General features: G+C 37.7%; 1 protein-coding gene across 2 annotated transcripts in view; it reads left to right on the top strand.

Moving 5' to 3' along the window:
• The window catches only part of Lrp2 (LDL receptor related protein 2), a 197,621-nt gene that overhangs the window by 85,411 nt on the left and 93,444 nt on the right, over positions 1–18,766 (top strand). For both annotated transcript variants that reach the window (XM_046447392.2, XM_046447391.2), the window contains exons 18-27: positions 3,370–3,495; positions 4,325–4,455; positions 6,960–7,097; positions 7,698–7,979; positions 9,415–9,657; positions 11,083–11,202; positions 11,310–11,426; positions 14,541–14,918; positions 16,074–16,322; positions 17,895–18,106. In XM_046447392.2, coding sequence (XP_046303348.1) covers positions 3,370–3,495; positions 4,325–4,455; positions 6,960–7,097; positions 7,698–7,979; positions 9,415–9,657; positions 11,083–11,202; positions 11,310–11,426; positions 14,541–14,918; positions 16,074–16,322; positions 17,895–18,106 — 1,996 coding nt within the window. The remainder of the gene's footprint in view (positions 1–3,369; positions 3,496–4,324; positions 4,456–6,959; positions 7,098–7,697; positions 7,980–9,414; positions 9,658–11,082; positions 11,203–11,309; positions 11,427–14,540; positions 14,919–16,073; positions 16,323–17,894; positions 18,107–18,766) is intronic.

Genomic DNA, 18,766 nt, shown 5'->3' with positions numbered 1-18,766 from the left:
ACCACTCCAAAATGTAGGCTCAGGAACTGATTTTTTTAAAATCATAATTATTATTATTTGTAGATGGACATAATACCTTTATTTAATTTATTTATTTTTATGTGGTGCTGAGAATTGAACCTAGTGCCTCATACATGCTAGGCAAGCGCTCTACCACTGAGCTACAACCCCAGACCCAGGAAATGACTTTCTTAACAAGATTTATAAAGTGTAAGAAATAAAACTAAAAATCAATAGATAGGATGGCGTCAAACTTAAAAACTTCTGCACAGCAAAGGAAACAGTTAAGAGTATGACTAGATAGCCTACAGAATGGGAGAAGGTCTTTGTTCCTTGGATAGGGCATTAATATCCGGAATATATAAAGAACTCAAAAAGCTTGACACCAAAAAAAATCAAATAACCCAATTAATAAATTGGCAAAAGAACTAAAAAGATACTTCTCAAAAGAAGAAATACGATTGGCCCAACAAATATATGAAAAAATGTTCCACATCGCTAGCCATCAGGGAAATGCAAATCAAAACTACATTGAGTTTCGCCTCACTCTAGTCAGAATGGCAATTATCAAGTATACAAATAATAAGTGTTGGTGAGGATGTGGGGAAAAAGGTACACTCATAGGTTGTTGTTGGGACTACAAATTAGTGCAGCCACTCTGGAAAGCAGTATGGAGAGTCCTCAAAAAACTGGGTGGAACCACCATATGACTCAGCTATCCCACTCCTTGCTATATATCCAAAAAATCTAAAATTAGCTATAAAATACTAGAGGGATGTAGCCACATCATTGTCAATAGCAGTACAATTCACAATAGCCAAGCTAGGGAACCAATCAAGGTGCCTTTCAACAGATGAATGGATAAAGAAAATGTGTACACACACACACACACACACACACACACACACACACACACTGGAGTATTACTCAATCATAAAGAAGAATGAAATTATGACATTTTCCAGCTAATGGATGGAACAGGAAACTATCATACTAAGTGAAATAAGTTAGACCCAGGAAACCAAAGTTTGAATGTTTTTCTCTGATCTGCAGAAGCTAGTCCAAAGAAGCTAGGTAAAAGGGAGGACATTCCATCATAATAGAAGAAAGATCAGTAGGTTAGATGAAGAGGACTGTTTTGGTCAGCCTTTTTTTCTGATGTGACTAAAAGACCTGATAAGAATAATTTTAGAGGTTTAAAAGTTTATTTGGGGGGTTCATGGTTTCAGAGGTCTCAGTCCATAGACAGCCGGTTTCATTCCTTGGGGCTTTAGGTAAGGCTGAATATCATGGCTAAGGGAAGCAGCTCACATGAGTGTCAGAAATGGGGGGGGGGGAGAAAGAGAGAAAGAGAGAGAGAGAGAGAGAGAGAGAGAGAGAGAGAGAGAGAGAGTAAGCTCAGCTCACCAAATATATACCCCAAAGCCATGCCCCCAGTGACCTACCTCTTCCAACCATGTCCTACTCACCTTCAGTTACCACTCAGTTAATCCCTAGCAGGGGACTAATTCACTGATTAGGTTAAGGCCTCATAATTCAATAATTTCACCTCTGGATGTTCTTGCATTGTTTCACACATGATCTTTTGGAGGGCACTACACATCCAAATTGTAACAGGGACTGAGGGAGAGGGAGAAGGGATGCTATAAGGGAAGAACAGTGAAATGGATCTGACCTGACTTTCCTATGTATATACGTGATTATGCTACACTGAGTCCCACCATCATGTACATCCACAAGATACAAACTAGATAAAGAAAACCTAAAGGTGAATAGCAGAAGGATTAGTAGAGTAAAGGGAAGGGAACGGGGAGGGAGGAGGTGAGAGAGAGGAAAAGTACTGGGGATTGAATTAGAACAAAGTATATTCCATGCTTTCATAATTACGTCAGAATGAACCCTAATGTTATATATAACTAAAGAGAACTAATAAAAAGGGGACCAAGGATGGGGAGGAGGGGAGGGCAAACGACTGGGGAGTAAAAGTTCCAGATCACATTGTGTGCATGTTTGAAGATGTCATAATGCATTCCAATTTTATGCATAATTGTAATGCACCAATTAAAAATAAATAGGGGGAATAACAATAGAGTAGAAGAAGGAGATCATGGTGGGGAGGGGAAGGTGAGAAGGGAAAAGGGAAGTACTGGAGATCAAAATGGAGCAAACTGTTTTATGCATTTATGAATATGTCAAATGAACCCCTCTATTATGTGTATCTATAATGTAATAACAAAAAGATTTAAAAAATATGTTTAATAGCTGACATGATTGTTTGCAGCAAGGTATGTTGTTGTATTTGGATGGAAAAAGAGCAGTGGTCATTCACTGAAGCCCGATTCATTCATGTAGTGAGCCCTTAACATACATACTCTCATCTAATCCCGAAACCAGTTTGTGAAAAAGTATGTATAATGCCCATGTTAGGGAATTGTGGAGGACTCACAGTCATTGCTGAGAGTTAGTGTTCAGACTCCAACTCTGTTCTATGTACAGCTCTGCCTAACCCAGGTCTCTCTGCCACCTCTGCAGTATGCACTTTATATTTTTATTTTCTCTTTGTAAAACAATATAAGAAACATACTTTAAAACTTATATCATTGATAAGAAATTCTGTGGTCCTATAGAGAGGTAAACCATAGATTTTTTCTAGTGAATTTATCTTAACTAACTCTTTGGCATGTGGTTTTGTAAAGTGGTTAAATTCTTAATGGCTTTTTCATTTAAAATGATATGAAGTCACATTTCAGAAAGTCACACTTTGGAAATGACTAATTTTGATTCCTAGGGATTATATGAAAGAGGAAAGGATTTCTTTCTCCCATAGACTTTTTTTCCCAGTCCTCATAATGAAAACAAAAAGATGCTTTGAGTACGATATTGTTTGAGTATTATATTGATTTGGATGCTTTTCTTCATCTGGGATGAAATGTTTTTATTGCAAATTTATCAACTCCTTATAGAAGAATAATAGGAAGTAATCTAGTAGATCTAGTGGGTCCTGGATGTTTAATCCAAAGAGAAAGAGAGGATACAATCTACTTTATTGCTCATGGTGGTCTATTATTTTATTTCAATAACATGGAGTATTGGGTGACAATTGTTTTAGGTTTTAAAGTCTAGGACAGTGGTTTTCTGTTTTGGATGTTTATTTTAATACCATGTGTGTTTTTCACTTTGATTACATATTGATAACTGTACTTTTAACTAAGAATTATATTAGTTATACAATAGTCTGTTAAGCTTCACAGCATATACAGAAAATGAAATTAATTCCAGCAAGTCTCTAGAAAATTTGTTTTTGTGAAATCCCTGAGTCATGTAATTCATCCCTCGTTAACATCCATGATTTATTACCTCTTTTTCCAGGTATATATTCTTCTCTGATTGGTTCCGTCCTGCTAAAATTTTGAGAGCGTGGACTGATGGATCTCACCTTGAGCCTATAGTGAATACCACTCTTGGATGGCCCAATGGATTGGCCATCGATTGGGGGTAAGTAGGAATCACCCCATATCATTCGTTACTGAGTTCCCACTTAGTGCAACACACACATAACGGCAAAGTGGGGTGCTATGATGGAGTAAGGAAAAGCACACTCCATGTCCTCAGAAACTTTTTAATCATTAATTGAGATGGGAGGAGGATGTTAAATGATATAAGAACACAAACGTGGTTGGCCAGTTACTGGTGGGATGAAAACCAATGCTTTCATGAATTTTCTGAGGAAATTTCTAGAAGCAACAGAATGACAGGGCATAGTGGAGGGTCGAGAGGGAGGAAGTGAGTCCCAACCCTATTAGTAGTAGAATAAGGATTTGATGAAACACTGGTTATGTGTAATTTCCTCCAGGGGTGTCTTGAGGATAGGAAAATTTTGAAGTCAATCAACAAATGTGTATCTGTTCATATGCATTTTGGGAGAATTTTGAGGTATGAGATATAGTTCTAGAAAATTGATGATCCATCTAGGAATATGGAAAAGGAAAATATAAATTAGCTTTTGAATATGATATGCCAAAGTAGTTATGGGAGGGAAAAAAAAGCCTTTTAAACATAGGTGATATTACCAACATTTTCCTTAACTTATGGATTTTACAAGGAGAAAAATAAAATCCCCACTCAAAGATAGCAACATTTCAAGTTTTCAAAGATAGTTAATTGAAAGTCATTTGATGAAAGTAGCTTTCCTTTTCTGAGGGGCCTAAAACTTTATCAAACTTTGTTTGATAAAGGTGTTGATTGAGCATTTTGATTTTGAATTCCCTCAGGGTGATCTGCTGGTTTTTGGATAAGGGATAACTTAAGTATTTTATTGTTTTAGTGCTTCACAATTATACTGGGTAGATGCCTTTTTTGATAAAATTGAGCACAGCACCTTTGATGGGTTAGATAGAAGAACTCTGGGCCATATCGAGCAGATGACACATCCATTTGGACTTACTGTCTTTAAAGGTATGTTTTGAATCAATAAAAAAGTGTGTGTTGTTTTATACTTTGCAATTCATAACAGTAAAACCATTCTCATTGGTCTCTCTCACAATTTCAGAAAAGCTTGTTACTTTAAAATACAAAAAATCAAAATGGTGCTATTATATGTAGACAAAACAGTTGGTTTGTTGATGGAAAATAAGAGTTTTAGAGTGTGTTGCTTTGGACCCATTTAGATAAGAATGTCGATAACTTATTTAGGCATAGCACTTTGTAGTTGACACTTCTACAATTCCTGAGTATGTACTTACATAACTAAGTTTCACGTGAAGAAATAGTGAATCACTGCCTCATTGAATGATTTAAAGTCATTCAAGAATTAGATAGCAAGAGTTGTTTATAGGAACTATGATAGGATTTCATTGTTCTCTGTTTGCAAGAACCTCATCAGAACTTTGTAGAAAAATGATTCCGTATATCCATCAATTGTATATCCATTGAATAATTTTGAAGCTTGTTCATCAAAATGTTGGGTAATTATCTTTGTTGTAGAGAAATGTTAGGGTACTACTTAAAGAAACAGAAAGACATGATTATTTCTTCAACACTCTTTCCAAAGAATTTTCATGTTACTCTTGGAGATTGCTGGGAAGCTTGGGATTCTGGGAAAACTCCATGATCACAGCCAGTGCTTCAACCTTCCTTTTCTCAGCCCCCTTCTTGAGTGTAGGCAAGCTTCTCTGAGTTGAGCTGCTGGGGATAAGAGTGTAAACTTGCACCATGAAATGGCTAGTTTGTTTAGTTTTGAAAACAAAGCTCTGTGGATGGCTGGATAGCTTGTGAACTACACACAACTGTTAGGCCAAGAGTGAGGAAAGATTGATGTCTATTCTGGTTATGCATGAAAAACCATAATCAGTTCGAGGGGTGACACTATACAGTGGCCACCAAAGGCCCTAACTATATGCTAGTTGAAACTACTTTGAATAATCAGTATAATCCTTTAAAAAAAAACTAGACATTGGCCATAAATCAACAATTTTCTCACGTGCATAAAGTGTGGAATGAAGAGTAAATATATTGCATATTCCACCCTGCTGTCTGTTTTATCTTTGGAGTGTGTGGTATTTAAAAATATTTAAGACATGCTCTTGTGAGATTTTTGGTGAGATGAGTCAATTATAAATAGTCACCCTCTCAAGTATTTACTCCCTTTTCTCTAATGATATCAGATACATGCTATTTGCTGCTATATAGGAATATTATAAGAATGTTGTATTCTCTCTGCTCTGTGCTGAAATGTTTTGGGATTGAATAAAAATGCAATTTCAGTACCTTTTGGTTTCATCAGTATGAACCAAAACTTGAGTGTATCCCCATGAGAACAACATGACATTCCCAAAATAACGAGAGCAGTTTCTTCCAACCCTGGCTCACAGGGTGGATCTCTAATGGAAAGTTCTTTTGTTGTGTCATACCGTGGACATTATGCCCCTTTTTACCAACAGACTAGGTCTTCTTGACTATACATTGCACAGGACTGAAAGTTTGATTGAGCTCCTATCTACTTAAATATGTTATTATATATACCTCCTGAATGGTGGGACTGACTTTGTCATGGAAAAAAGATTTAGTGAGTCCAATAACTGATTGGTCATTGATTAGACCACAGATAAGGAAAATTGATCTCATGATCAAATTTGTGGCATCTTAAATGTTTTCTAGTTAATTGGAATTTTCAATGATAGCCCAAGAGAAAATCCATGTTGATTCAGTTTTTTCTTTTGAACACTGTTGATGTCTATGTGTTTACTTCCTTGCTTCAGTAGTTAGTATAAAGTGAACATGATTAAATTTTTGTTAGGTAAAATCTTATGCTGCCTCTGTTTTGCCATTCTGAGCACCATGGAACATGGATGAGGTTGCAGGTGTATGAACTCTTATGTTGATATTTTTACCAATCCTCAAACATACTGAAAGTTCCTCTTTGGACTAGATTTGTACTTTTCCTTCTCAACAACTTATTAAAGTTGAACATTAAAAAATTAAGCATTCTCATGCAGACATGGGCTACAGAATTTTGGACTTGGAAGGGATGTTAGATGTTGTCCGTTGTCTTCACATAGTTAAGTATTTTGCTTACCCACTAGGCAACTTAATGTTGGGAGAAGAGCCTAGTCTTAAGGGGCCTCATATAGAAGAACATTGAGAATAAAACAAACTTTTTCCTATCAAAGTTTAAATCTAAATGCCATCATAAAATTTCATGCATACTTGCCCTGAACCTGACCATGATATTAATAAAATGTAGACTTCCAAAGAGCATTTATAGAGAATAACTGGTCATGGAAAATGGTTACAGAGACAGATTAGAGATATTTGTGGGAGAAGAGTCTTGGAATTGTGAGAAGCATTACAAGCCTATTGCTTTCTCTCAGAAATTTATTTATAAGTAAGTTAATTCCCTAAGTGATTTATTTATAAGTAAGTGATGACTGAAAATACAAATCCTCTGTATTCCTTTTTAGATTATGTGTTTTTTACCGATTGGAGACTGGGTGCAATTGTTCAAGTCAGGAAAACGGATGGGGGAGATATGAGGGTCATTCGAAGTGGCATCAACAACATAATGCACGTGAAGTCATATGACATCAGCGTCCAGACAGGTGAGTGAGCTCGTCAAGTTTTCTTTTTTTTTATACATCCATATAAAAAGTACAACCATATCAAATATGGTGACTCCTTTTTGCTTTAAGTACTTATTAATATAGCTCTTGATAATTCTATATTACTGTCACTCTTTAAGTCTCTTCAACTCTGAAAGTGTCATTGAGAAATATACATTTTTAGCACTTTTCTGTTTTAAATAGAAATTTCAACCTTCCTTCTCTCAGCCGCCTTCTTGAGTGTAGACAAGCTTCTCTGAGTTGAGCTGCTGGGGATAAGAGTGTAAACTTGCACCATGAAATGGGTAGTTTGTTTAGTTTTGAAAACAAAGCTCTGTGGATGTCTGGATAGCTTGTGTACTGCACACAACTGTTAGGCTCCTATCTACTTAAATATGTTATTATACCCTGCTGTTTGTAGCAGGGTATAATAACATATTTATTATGTTATTACTTCCAAGAGGATGCTTGCTATGTTTTAATACTGGGTATGAACAGTGTTCTTTCCTGTTTGTGTGCCTTCATGAATCAAACCTGTGATCAATGTAATGGGCATGTGTAGAACTTACTCTGTCAGGGCTTTGCATTTTCCATTTTCAGGATCTAACTACTGCAGTCAACCCAGCCACCCCAATGGCGATTGCAGCCACTTCTGCTTCCCAGTGCCAAATTTCCAGCGGGTATGTGGGTGCCCCTATGGAATGAGGCTGACTTCCAATCACTTGACTTGCGAGGGAGACCCGGTCCGTGAACCACCCACTGAGCAGTGTGGCTCTTTTTCCTTCTCCTGCAACAATGGCCGATGTGTGCCCAGTTACTACCGTTGTGATGGAGTTGACGACTGTCATGATAACAGTGACGAGCATCTGTGTGGTGCATCTAGTAAGTAGCTGTGCTCGGGAGATATTTCCTGAAGAAGCTTAGGTTATTTATATAGGAAAAATATCTTTTAGAATTTCAGATTCTTAACATGTACTCCAAAGGCTTTTAGGAAGCTAAGCAATAAATGCCTTTCATATAATGTCACAAATAGTATCCAGCGTTGATTTAGATTATCTTCAATGAATTTGTTTGGACATTAGCTCTTTGGACCAATTCAGAGTCATTACATCTTGATAAGCACTCAGAAAGTTGAGTCAGGATTAGGGATGTGGCTTAGTGACAAAGCACTTGCTTAGTATGCATGAGGCCCTGGATTCCATCCCTAGCCCCTGCCCCCCACACAGTTGAATCAAAATGGATATAGCCTTTAGTATCTGAGAAAATATTATCACATTGGGTACTTGCCATCATAGTCTTTGCAAATTTCATATGTTATATTTCTTTTCCCCACCTTTTGGAGTAACATGAATTAAGGGTGAAATGATGGTCTTAACCTTTACCTCTTATTTGCTGGTTTTCTAGTCTTTGAAGTTTGAGGTTTAATAAAATGCTATTACAGAAGGCATATGTATCCCATTGAAGTTTTAAACAATAAAGTTAGAGGACAGTTGAAATCTTAGAAATCTCTGTCAAGGTGAGACCAATAGTAATAGTAACCTGTCTTTTTGGAGAAAAAGAAGAGTGCCAGAATTGAAAAATAGAAGTTCACTTGTGCGGTTTTTCTGGAATTTCTGAAAGTTTCATCTTTCTATGAATATTTTCCTGCTTCTCAGATTGTCCATTTGTACTTGGATATTTTATATATTTCAAGGTTTCTGTAGACTGAGTTTGAAATTATGATTGGAGGAAGTGAAGCTTCCTTTAGAAGTTAAAGATGTACCTATTGACCACATCAACTACAGCTTGGATCTTAGGCAGATTTCTTTTTTGGTACTGGGGATTGGCACTCAACCACTGAGCCACATCCCCAGCCCTATTTTGTATTGTATTTAGAGACAGGGTCTCCCTGAGTTGCTTAGTGCCTCTCTGTTGCTGAGGCTGGCTTTAAACTCATGATCCTCCTGCCTGACCCTCCTGAGCCTCTGGAATTACAGGAGTGCGCCACCGCACCTGGTGATCTTAGGCAGATTTCTAAATCTCTCAGAGTCTCAGTTTTCTATATTTGTAAAATGCAGATAATTATACATACTTCATAGTATTGTTGTGAGAATTAAGAGAGGATATATATATCCTTACAGATATACAAACATAAACATTAAGTGTACGTATAGTACTTAGAGGATTTTGATGATTAGAGGGTATCATTTGATGCACATCTCTCCGTATTTTATATAATGCTCTCACTGAAAAAGGAGAGCCTGTGGCCCACAAGGCAAGAACTCATGTAAAATGCTGGAAAAGCAAATACCTTCATGACCAGTTCACTGCTTTGCAGATAACACCTGTTCGCCTACGGCATTCACCTGTGCTCATGGAGGAGAGTGCATCCCTGCACACTGGCGCTGTGACAAGCAAAACGACTGTGTGGATGGCAGTGATGAGCAAAACTGTCCCACCCGCGCACCTGCTTCCTGCTCGGGGTCCTACTTCACCTGTGATAATAATCTTTGTATCCCAAGGAACTGGGTCTGCGACACAGACAATGACTGTGGCGATGGATCTGACGAGAAGCACTGCCGTAAGTTTTGCACGAGTGTCTCTTGGTTGGTCAGCTAGTCAGTAGGCCAAACTATTTTCATTGTTCTTTGGGTACTCTTATTCTGTCTGTCCATCTGTGTATCAATGGGCTGTAAAACATCAAGGCAGGTACCTGCCTCTGGGAAGTTCAGAGTCCTACAGATCTTAAATTCTGTGGAAGAAAATGGGCTGTTCTCTCATGCCAAACACTCAGATAGGACCTGAAAAAAAGTGGCACATACCTATACTCCCAGTTACTCAGGAGGCTGAGGCTGGAGGATCTCTTGATCCCTGTAGTTGATAACAGCCTGGACCATATAGTGAAACCCTGCTGAAAAAAGAGTCCCTCAACTAACTATTCAGATATTTAAAGCAAATTTAAGAAATCATATAAACATATCCAGACATTTGGCAATGGATTTCTTAGATATTTTTGTTCTCGGTTTTAGTTTTTCCTTGGACATCTCAGTCAGGAGGTCAAATGGTATAGAGCGGTATGTGGTATTGACTTGTACAAATTCACCCTTTCAGCTATCATTTGTAGAATAGCTGCTAATGTTATATATAGTGTTTGTCCTTAGACTGTGGTAAGGAGAATCATAGAAGGCAAAGACACTTAAAGCAAGGTAGACAGTTAGGAGGGCCTTTGAAGTGGTAGATACAATTCTTTTCACTTGATGCAAGGCAAAAAGACAACAGAATAATAAAGGTGTACAGAAAATTTAAATTTCTGTTACTCTTACCTACCTGGTTTTCCTCTCTCCAGTTCTTACCCTTTTAAGTTATTGTTCATTTGCATGTCTGCAATGATAATTTAAGGTGAAGCAAAGCTCTCCAGAGTAAATTCTAATCCTGGTTGTGTGATTAGGCAAGTCAGTTTCCTCTTGGAGTAGATGAGCTTTAAAGTCCCTTCTAGTTTTTGCATTCTATTCTAGTTTCTGCATTTAGCAAAACTTAAAGGTGCTTTAACAAGATAGGACCCTGGTTTTTGTAACTGTTTAGACTTTATATTAATCCCAGTCATTGTGATCTGTCTACACACTGAAGCTATTGGCATGTGGGTTGCAGTTCCCATGTTGCCTCCTTGGGCTCCATTGCTTAGCTTTAGTCGAGAGTCACGGACTTAACAGTGTTTGTGAGATGTGGTGGCTGTCCAAGCCCTTCATGTTTACTTGCTAAATGTAGTTCAGTTTTCAAGATGCAGTCACACTTTCTGACTCTGCTCTGTATTCTTTTAATTTTTGATTCCAAAAATTGCCTAGTTTTAAAAGTTCTCATGTTTGCTGACTCTGACAATGGGGCTCATTTGACAGAATCTTGAACCCACGTATAACCGAGAAAACTTGTGTAGCTTCTTAGTATTTTTCGATTTGGCTCTGGTACATGTTGAACAGTAAATAAACTTACTTGGCTTTGTTTACATTAGAAACTTCCGGGACATGCCAACCTAATCAGTTTCGTTGCCCCAACCATCGGTGTATTGACCCGTCTTTTGTCTGTGATGGGGACAAGGACTGTATTGATGGGTCTGATGAGGTCGACTGTGGTAAGTGGATTGCTTTGCTTTTTTTTCCCTCAGTGTTTACAGAAATCTCAGTGTTTGGTCATTTTCTCTCTGAACTAATTTCTAATGTTTTTCTCTTCCATTGTTAGTATTAAACTGTACTGCTTCTCAATTCAAGTGTGCTGATGGGAGTAAATGTATTAGCAACAGTTACCGTTGCGATGGTGTTTTTGACTGCAGTGATAACTCTGATGAGGCAGGCTGTCGTAAGTACCACCCACCCAGTGTGTTTCAGACAGGGGTCATGTCATTGTTACTTGTTGATGCCGCTGCACATATTCTCTATTCTGACAAACTGGAGGGCAGAAATCCTGAACTGAAAAATATTCTTAAAACAATCAGTATTGAACTACAATGAAATTGCCTAGGCCTTACCATATAATGATTTATCATTAGCGATTCAAGTGGGCACTTCAGATAGTTTTCCAGGTGGGTTAAGCATTTCTTAGATATTTTTGTTCTCGGTTTTAATTTTTCCTTGGACATCTCAGTCAGGAGGTCAAATGGTACAGAGCTGTTTGACTTGTGCAAATTCACCCTTTCAGCTATCATTTGTTGAATAGCTGCTAATGTTATATGTAGTGTGGTAAGGAGAATTATAGAATTATAGAAGGAAAAGACACTTAAAGCAAGGTAGACAGGAGAGCCTTTGAAGTGGTAGATAAAATTCTTTATTATTATTATTATTATTATTGATTTTTAAATTCTAATTTGTTATATATGACAGCAGAATGCACTACAATTCATATTACACAATTTTTCATCTCTGGTTGTATACAAAGTATATTCACACCATTTGTGTCTTCATACATGTACTTTGTTTTTTTTTTTTTTTTTATCACTGATTAGCTCATTTATTCATATCAAAAGTGCCATAATGTGTTCTTTTTTTTTTTTAATTTTTTATTGTTGGCTGTTCAAAACCTTACATAGTTCTTGATATATCATATTTCACAATTTGATTCAAGTGGGTTATGAGCTCCCATTTTTACCCCATATACAGATTGCAGAATCACATCAGTTACACATCCATTGATTTACATATTGCCATACTAGTGTCTGTTGTGTTCTGCTGCCTTTCCTATCCTCTGCTATCCCCCCTCCCCTCCCCTCCCCTCCCCTCTTCTACTGACATTCATTTGTCCCCCTTGTATTATTTTTCCCTTTCCCCTCACTTCCTCTTGTATGTACTTTTGTATAACTCTGAGGGTCTCCTTCCATTTCCATGCAATTTCCCTTCTCTCTCCCTTTCCCTCCCACCTCTCATCCCTGTTTAATGTTAATCTTCTTCTCATGCTCTTCGACCCTACTCTGTTCTTAGTTACTCTCCTTATATCAAAGAAGACATTTGGCATTTGTTTTTTAGGGATTGGCTAGCTTCACTTAGCATAATCTGCTCTAATGCCATCCATTTCCCTGTAAATTCTATGATTTTGTCATTTTTTAATGCAGAGTAATACTCCATTGTGTATAAATGCCACATTTTTTTTATCCATTCATCTATTGAAGGGCATCTAGGTTGGTTCCACAGTCTTGCTATTGTGAATTGTGCTGCTATGAACATCGATGTAGCAGTGTCCCTGTAGCATGCTCTTTTTAGGTCTTTAGGGAATAGACCAAGAAGGGGAATAGCTGGGTCAAATGGTGGCTCCATTCCCAGCTTTCCAAGAAATCTCCATACTGCTTTCCAAATTGGCTGCACCAATTTGCAGTCCCACCAGCAACATACATGTACTTTGGATAACGATGTCCATCTCATTCCACCCTCATTTCTATGCCCGTGCCCCTCCCTCCCACTTTCACCCCTCTGCCCTATCTAGAGTTCATCTATTCTTCCCATGATCCCTCTCCCTGCCCCACTATGAATTAGCCTCCTTATATCGGAAAACATCAGCATTTGATTTTTTGGGATTGGCTAACTTCACTTAACATTATCTTCTCCAGCTCCATCCATTTGCCTGCAAATGCCATGATTCTATTCTCTTTTATTGCTGAGTAATATTCCATTGTGTGTATATACCACATTTTTTAAAATCCATTCATCTACTGAAGGACACCTAGGTTGATTCTACAATTTAGCTATTGTGAATTGTGCTGCTGTAAAGAATTATGTGTCTGTCCCTGTAGTATGCTGTTTTAAGTCCTTTGGGTATAAATCAAGGAGAGGGATAGCTGGGTCAAATGATGGTTCCATTCCCAGTTTTCCAAGGAAGAAGTGGTAGAAGTGGTAGATACAATTCTATGGAGGTTTAGAGAAAAGAAATTCCTTCTAGTCAGGGGATTCAGTGAGAATGTTATATAATATAAAATCTATAGTATTCACAGGCTGGAAACCTAAAATAACATGATTTAAAAAATTGCCTACTGATCATGTTTAATGGATTTTAGGCTTGTAAAAAAATCATCAACGAGTTGGTCATTTGCATGAACAGTGGTGTTTTGGACAATAGATTTTCATTAATTTTCCTGAATTAGGAAGGAAGTGTATAAATCTATGGGTAAAAAGGAAAGTTAACTAAAATGCTTACATGCTTTTTTATTTGTTTGGCAATCAAATATTCCTTAATCTCTAATTTTCCTATTGCACATAGAAAACATGGAACTCTCTGATGATCTGTGGGGAACTGCTAATTCCTCTGACTTGCTGTTGCCTCATGAAGTTCCTGGGAGGGAGCTTGGGTTTAGCTTTATCAAATAGGGAAGCCATTCTTACCTATCCCTCAAAGATTGCTTGATAAATAGTATAAAGTTTGCAAAGAATCAAGCATTTACTTAATGCTTTTAAGTTTACTTAATGTGTGCTGGTTTCATTGGATATAGAGTTCATTTGAAGGAAAATTAGAACATTTAAACATATATTAAGCATATAAAGTTCTATGCAACCATAGCTATTTAAGCTCTATTGAAATGCTATGGTGATTTTAAAAATTTTTAAAAATTTGTTCCCTTTAGATATACATAACAGTAGATATGGTGATTTTTTTTGATAGAGAGATGGACAAATTATATTATTGAATCTGCAGCTGAATGAATATTATAAATGCAGGAAACAGAATGTTCTTTTGATTCAGGTACTCATCTTCTATTCAAAAATTGTGCATCCTGTACTTTGTTGTCATATCCACTAATCTGACACATAGAAATATTTTATGTACCACAGTGTGGGAGAAGATCCTTTGGCATTTCAGCTTTTAGTACTAATTGTGTCATAGCTATTATTCTACCCGCTGTTGATCCAAAGCAGCACCCTGTGAATCTTGGCTATTGAAGGGGTTATAAATTGCATTCACAAGCTCGTTTTCCCCATGTGTTTCTCCTAGCAACCAGGCCTCCTGGTATGTGCCACTCAGATGAATTTCAGTGCCAAGGAGATGGTACCTGCATTCCAGACACCTGGGAGTGTGATGGGCATCCAGACTGCACCCAAGGGTCTGATGAGCACCGAGGCTGCGTCACCAAAACCTGCTCTCCGTCTCATTTCCTCTGTAACAACGGAAACTGCATTTACAAAGAGTGGGTCTGCGATGGGGACAATGACTGCAGGGATATGAGTGATGAGAAGGACTGCCCTGCTGAGGCCTTTCACTGTCCTAGCTGGCAGTGGGAGTGTCCTGGCTATAGCATCTGTGTGAATCTGAGTGCACTGTGTGATGACATCCTTGACTGCCCCAATGGGACAGATGAGTCCCCACTTTGCAGTAAGTTTCCCAACCACAGTTTACTGGACGTGAATTCCTTCTGAGCAGTAGCCTGGTGTGCCTTGCCATTGTCATAGTCCCTATGTAGCTTTCAGGAAGGGATTTTAGTTTCTCTATGACTTCAACTCTGTGTAGGGATAAGCATAATTGAATTCAAATAAATCATCACTGGATAATATTTCTCATTAAAACCTTTGCACTTGGCTATGTGTTTTTCCTTATTTTCATGTCACCATTTAGAAAAATGAGGCTAAGTGAGGCCATTAGACTGTCAAATTAAATTTGATTCTATTGGTAATGTGCTCATGAAATTTTCTAACTTCAGTATTTTCTAATTTCAATCAGAACTTGCCACAAAACAAACGAAGTCCAGCGATTTGTGTTTGCTGTGATTGGCATGTGATCCTAATTTCTGTCCTTTCTTTCTTTCCTATTTAATCAATGCTCACTCTCAGATGAACCACAGCCAGGTATGATTGTGAAGTATCTTAGATTTTTATGATTTCATATGTGTTGTGTTTGTGCTGAAAATGTTCTAATTTTTGTGACTTACCCTGCTAGTGCATGTTCTATGTCATGACTATTATAAATAAGTTAGAGTTCTTATGGAAATAGAGGGGATTTGTATCCCTAGGCATGTGAGTTGTCTTTAGGTGGCTTCCAATGTTGCTGTTTTGGCCCTGAGAGTAAGGAATGACAATGTATTAGTGGATCTGTGCTGTCTAATATTCTGTTACCTTTACCCTTCCATTTGTTTGTTTTCGTAGATTTTCTAGCCTTTTCTTTTAAAATATTAAGTCCTGTGTTGCATTTCTATATAGATAGAAGAATTTCAGAGGCAGCAAGTGTGAAGTGAGGATTCTTTGCATGCATTATCAATGACAACCATATCTCCCCAAGATTCTCTGATTGCACTAAATGGAGTTATGCTGGTGGTGGAGAAAGTGGTCCTAGTCCAATGGATAGTAAATCCTCAGGCAAATCAGAGCAGACACTGAATAGCCTGTGGAGTTCATCCAAGTCAATGTTGTTCTTAGCTCTGATCTGGGCATCACATTGAAGGTGGAATGGGTCTAGATGGCAAATATTACATCAGAGAGCATCAAGGAAAGATTTCTGACTTTTTCCCTTTGTGATTCTCTTTCTTTATTCCAGATGAGGACACCTGCTCACATTTCAATGGTGGTTGTACTCATGAGTGTATTCAAGGGCCTTTTGGGGCTAAATGCATCTGCCCATTGGGGTACCAACTTGCCAATGATAGTAAAACCTGTGAGGACATAGATGAATGTGACATTCCAGGCTTTTGTAGCCAGCACTGTTACAATATGAGAGGTTCTTTCCGGTGCTCTTGTGATAAAGAATACATGTTAGAAGAGGACGGGAGGACTTGCAAAGTTACAGGTAATCATTGAACTTATAAATGAGCTAACTCCATCCTGTACGTGCCAGAGCTTATGATCTAGTGCTGTGCAGAAGCATTGGATAATGTTAACTAGGAGTCAGACCAACTTGAATCCTGGAAAGATTTACATAATGTCTTTCAACCTCAAAGTCTTAATGTATTTTGGAAAATAGAGGTTAAAACATTTGTAGGTAGAAAATCATCTTTTTATTATTTAAATATTTGTAGAACATTTTATTTATAAAATATAAATTTTTAAAACATATTTTAAAACAAATTATACTTAAACATCTTTTAAAAATTTGTTCTTTTTAGATATACATGATAGTAGACTGCATTTTGACATATTATACATACAGAGAGTGTAACTTATTTTAATTAAGATACCATTCTTGTGGTTGTACGTGATCTGGGGTTTCACTGGTTGTGTATTCACATCGAACATAGGAAAGTTATATCCTGTTCATTCTACTCTTTCCTCCTATTGCCTCTCCCTTCCCTTCCCTTTCCTTTGTCTAGTCCGATGATATGTATATATCTTTACATAAGACTTAATAAATTCAGCAGTACTCATTAAGTTTCTATACTGTATATTAGAATATTGATTTAGCTGCTTCCAAAGTCACCAAATGAAGAACTATAAAACAAAATGAAAGTTTTTTAAACAAATAAGTAGGAGTCTGTAGGCAGTCTAGGGAATAGAGCTGGCCTGTTATCTTCATTCTGTGACTTTCATCCAGGATTTATTTTTAATTTTTGGCACTGAGGATTTAACCCAGAGGTTACTTTACCATGGTTTACATCCTCAACCCCTTTTAATTTTTATTCTAACCTGCTGAGGATGCTTTGAACTGTGATCCTCCTGCATCAGCCTCCTGAGTTGCTGGGATCATAGGTGTGCGCCACCACACCTGGCATGGATTCTGTCTAGGATCCAATGCTTTTGCTCCAGTCTTTGCCTTAAGTGGAGGGCAAGTACCTTCCTTTTAAGGCTGTGGCCTGTGTCATTCTACTCACATCCTGTTGGCCAGAACTTAGTCATGTGGTCACTTCAAATTTCAGAGACTCTGTCTAGCTGGGTGGCTATGTGCCAAGCTAAAACTTGGCATGTCTTATTACTAAAGAGAGAAATTGGGGAGGAGATAATGGGAGACAATTAGAACCTTCTGCTGCAGCAAAATGCCTCAGGGAAAACAAAAATGTTTAAGAGATGATACCTGCTGTGAAAAAGCTGACAGCCTAGTAAAGCAGAGAAGAAAGTACAAAGATAAACACAATGCAAAGAGGACCGTAAGTATAGTTCACTCCAGATGGGTATTTAGATACTTGTTGAAATAGTATTGAAGGAAGAAAGATATTTTAAAGCCTAAAATATTCATGAAAATCAGTTAACTCTTAAGGTTAAAAATATTAAAATAATTCTTACAGGGCTTTTCTCTCCTGATCACTGTAGTTCAAAATCATCTTCCTTCTGTTATCAAAAGTATTATATGAAATGTTTTGAGACCCTTTAATTGTGTTTTCTCCCAGAATCATTGACATTTTTGCCTTTCCCCTTCTCTATTGGACAGCATCCGAAAGTCTGCTATTGCTGGTGGCAAGTCAGAACAAAATTATTGCTGACAGTATCACCTCCCAGTTCCACAATATCTATGCATTGATCCAGGATGGTTCTCATATTGTAGCTCTTGATTTTGATTCAGTCAGTGGTCGTATCTTTTGGTCTGACTCAAGTCAGGGCAAAACCTGGAGTGCATTTCAAAATGGAACAGACAAGAGAGTAGTAAGTACATTTGTGGGGACCTTCTGCCTGCCTAGTCCTCCCGTCTTAAATCTACTTCTTGTTGTTCACTAGTGAGAGGAGGCCCTGCCTCTCCGATCCTGGGGTGTTCTCATAATTCCTCTGAAGCACATCACACTCAGAGGCCTAAAGGTTCCTAGCTCCTAATCTGTGGGTATTTTAGTAAGAGTGTGGTGTCTGAGGGTCCCACCATGATTCTGAATTCCAGGTCCAGTGATTTAAAGACTTTACCTGGAGACTCTGAAGTCCCTTTTGCAGTCTTTTGTGGATGAGAGGAGAGGAGAGGACAGGAGAGTCAAAGGGTTGCTTTTCCTGGCTTTCTTTTAGTTCCATTTTATTAATCCATCTCCTACAGTTTCAGTTTTTCACCTTTGATTGTTGTTTCCTCTGGCCCTCAGAATTTTATTTTGCAAATGTTGGCACTTAATGAAGATATTCCTCTTGGCATATGAATATATGTTTAAAAAATTTTTAGTTATAGATGGACACATGCTTTTATTTTATTTTATTTTTATGTGGTACTGAGGGTTGAACCCAGTGCCTCACACGTGTGAGGCAAGCGCTCCACTACTGAGCTACAACCCCAGCTCCAAACATTATAAAGTTGCCAAGTTAGCAAATGGGTAGAGCTTTTGTGTAAAT

Source organism: Marmota monax, unplaced genomic scaffold (assembly GCF_021218885.2).
Source record: "Marmota monax isolate L192 unplaced genomic scaffold, Marmota_monax_Labrador192_F-V1.1 WCK01_AAM20220418_F8-fsc00007, whole genome shotgun sequence".
Classification (NCBI taxonomy): Eukaryota; Metazoa; Chordata; class Mammalia; order Rodentia; family Sciuridae; genus Marmota; species Marmota monax.
The sequence above is the reverse complement of the archived record's forward strand: the minus strand, read 5'-3'. Positions and strand labels throughout refer to the sequence as shown.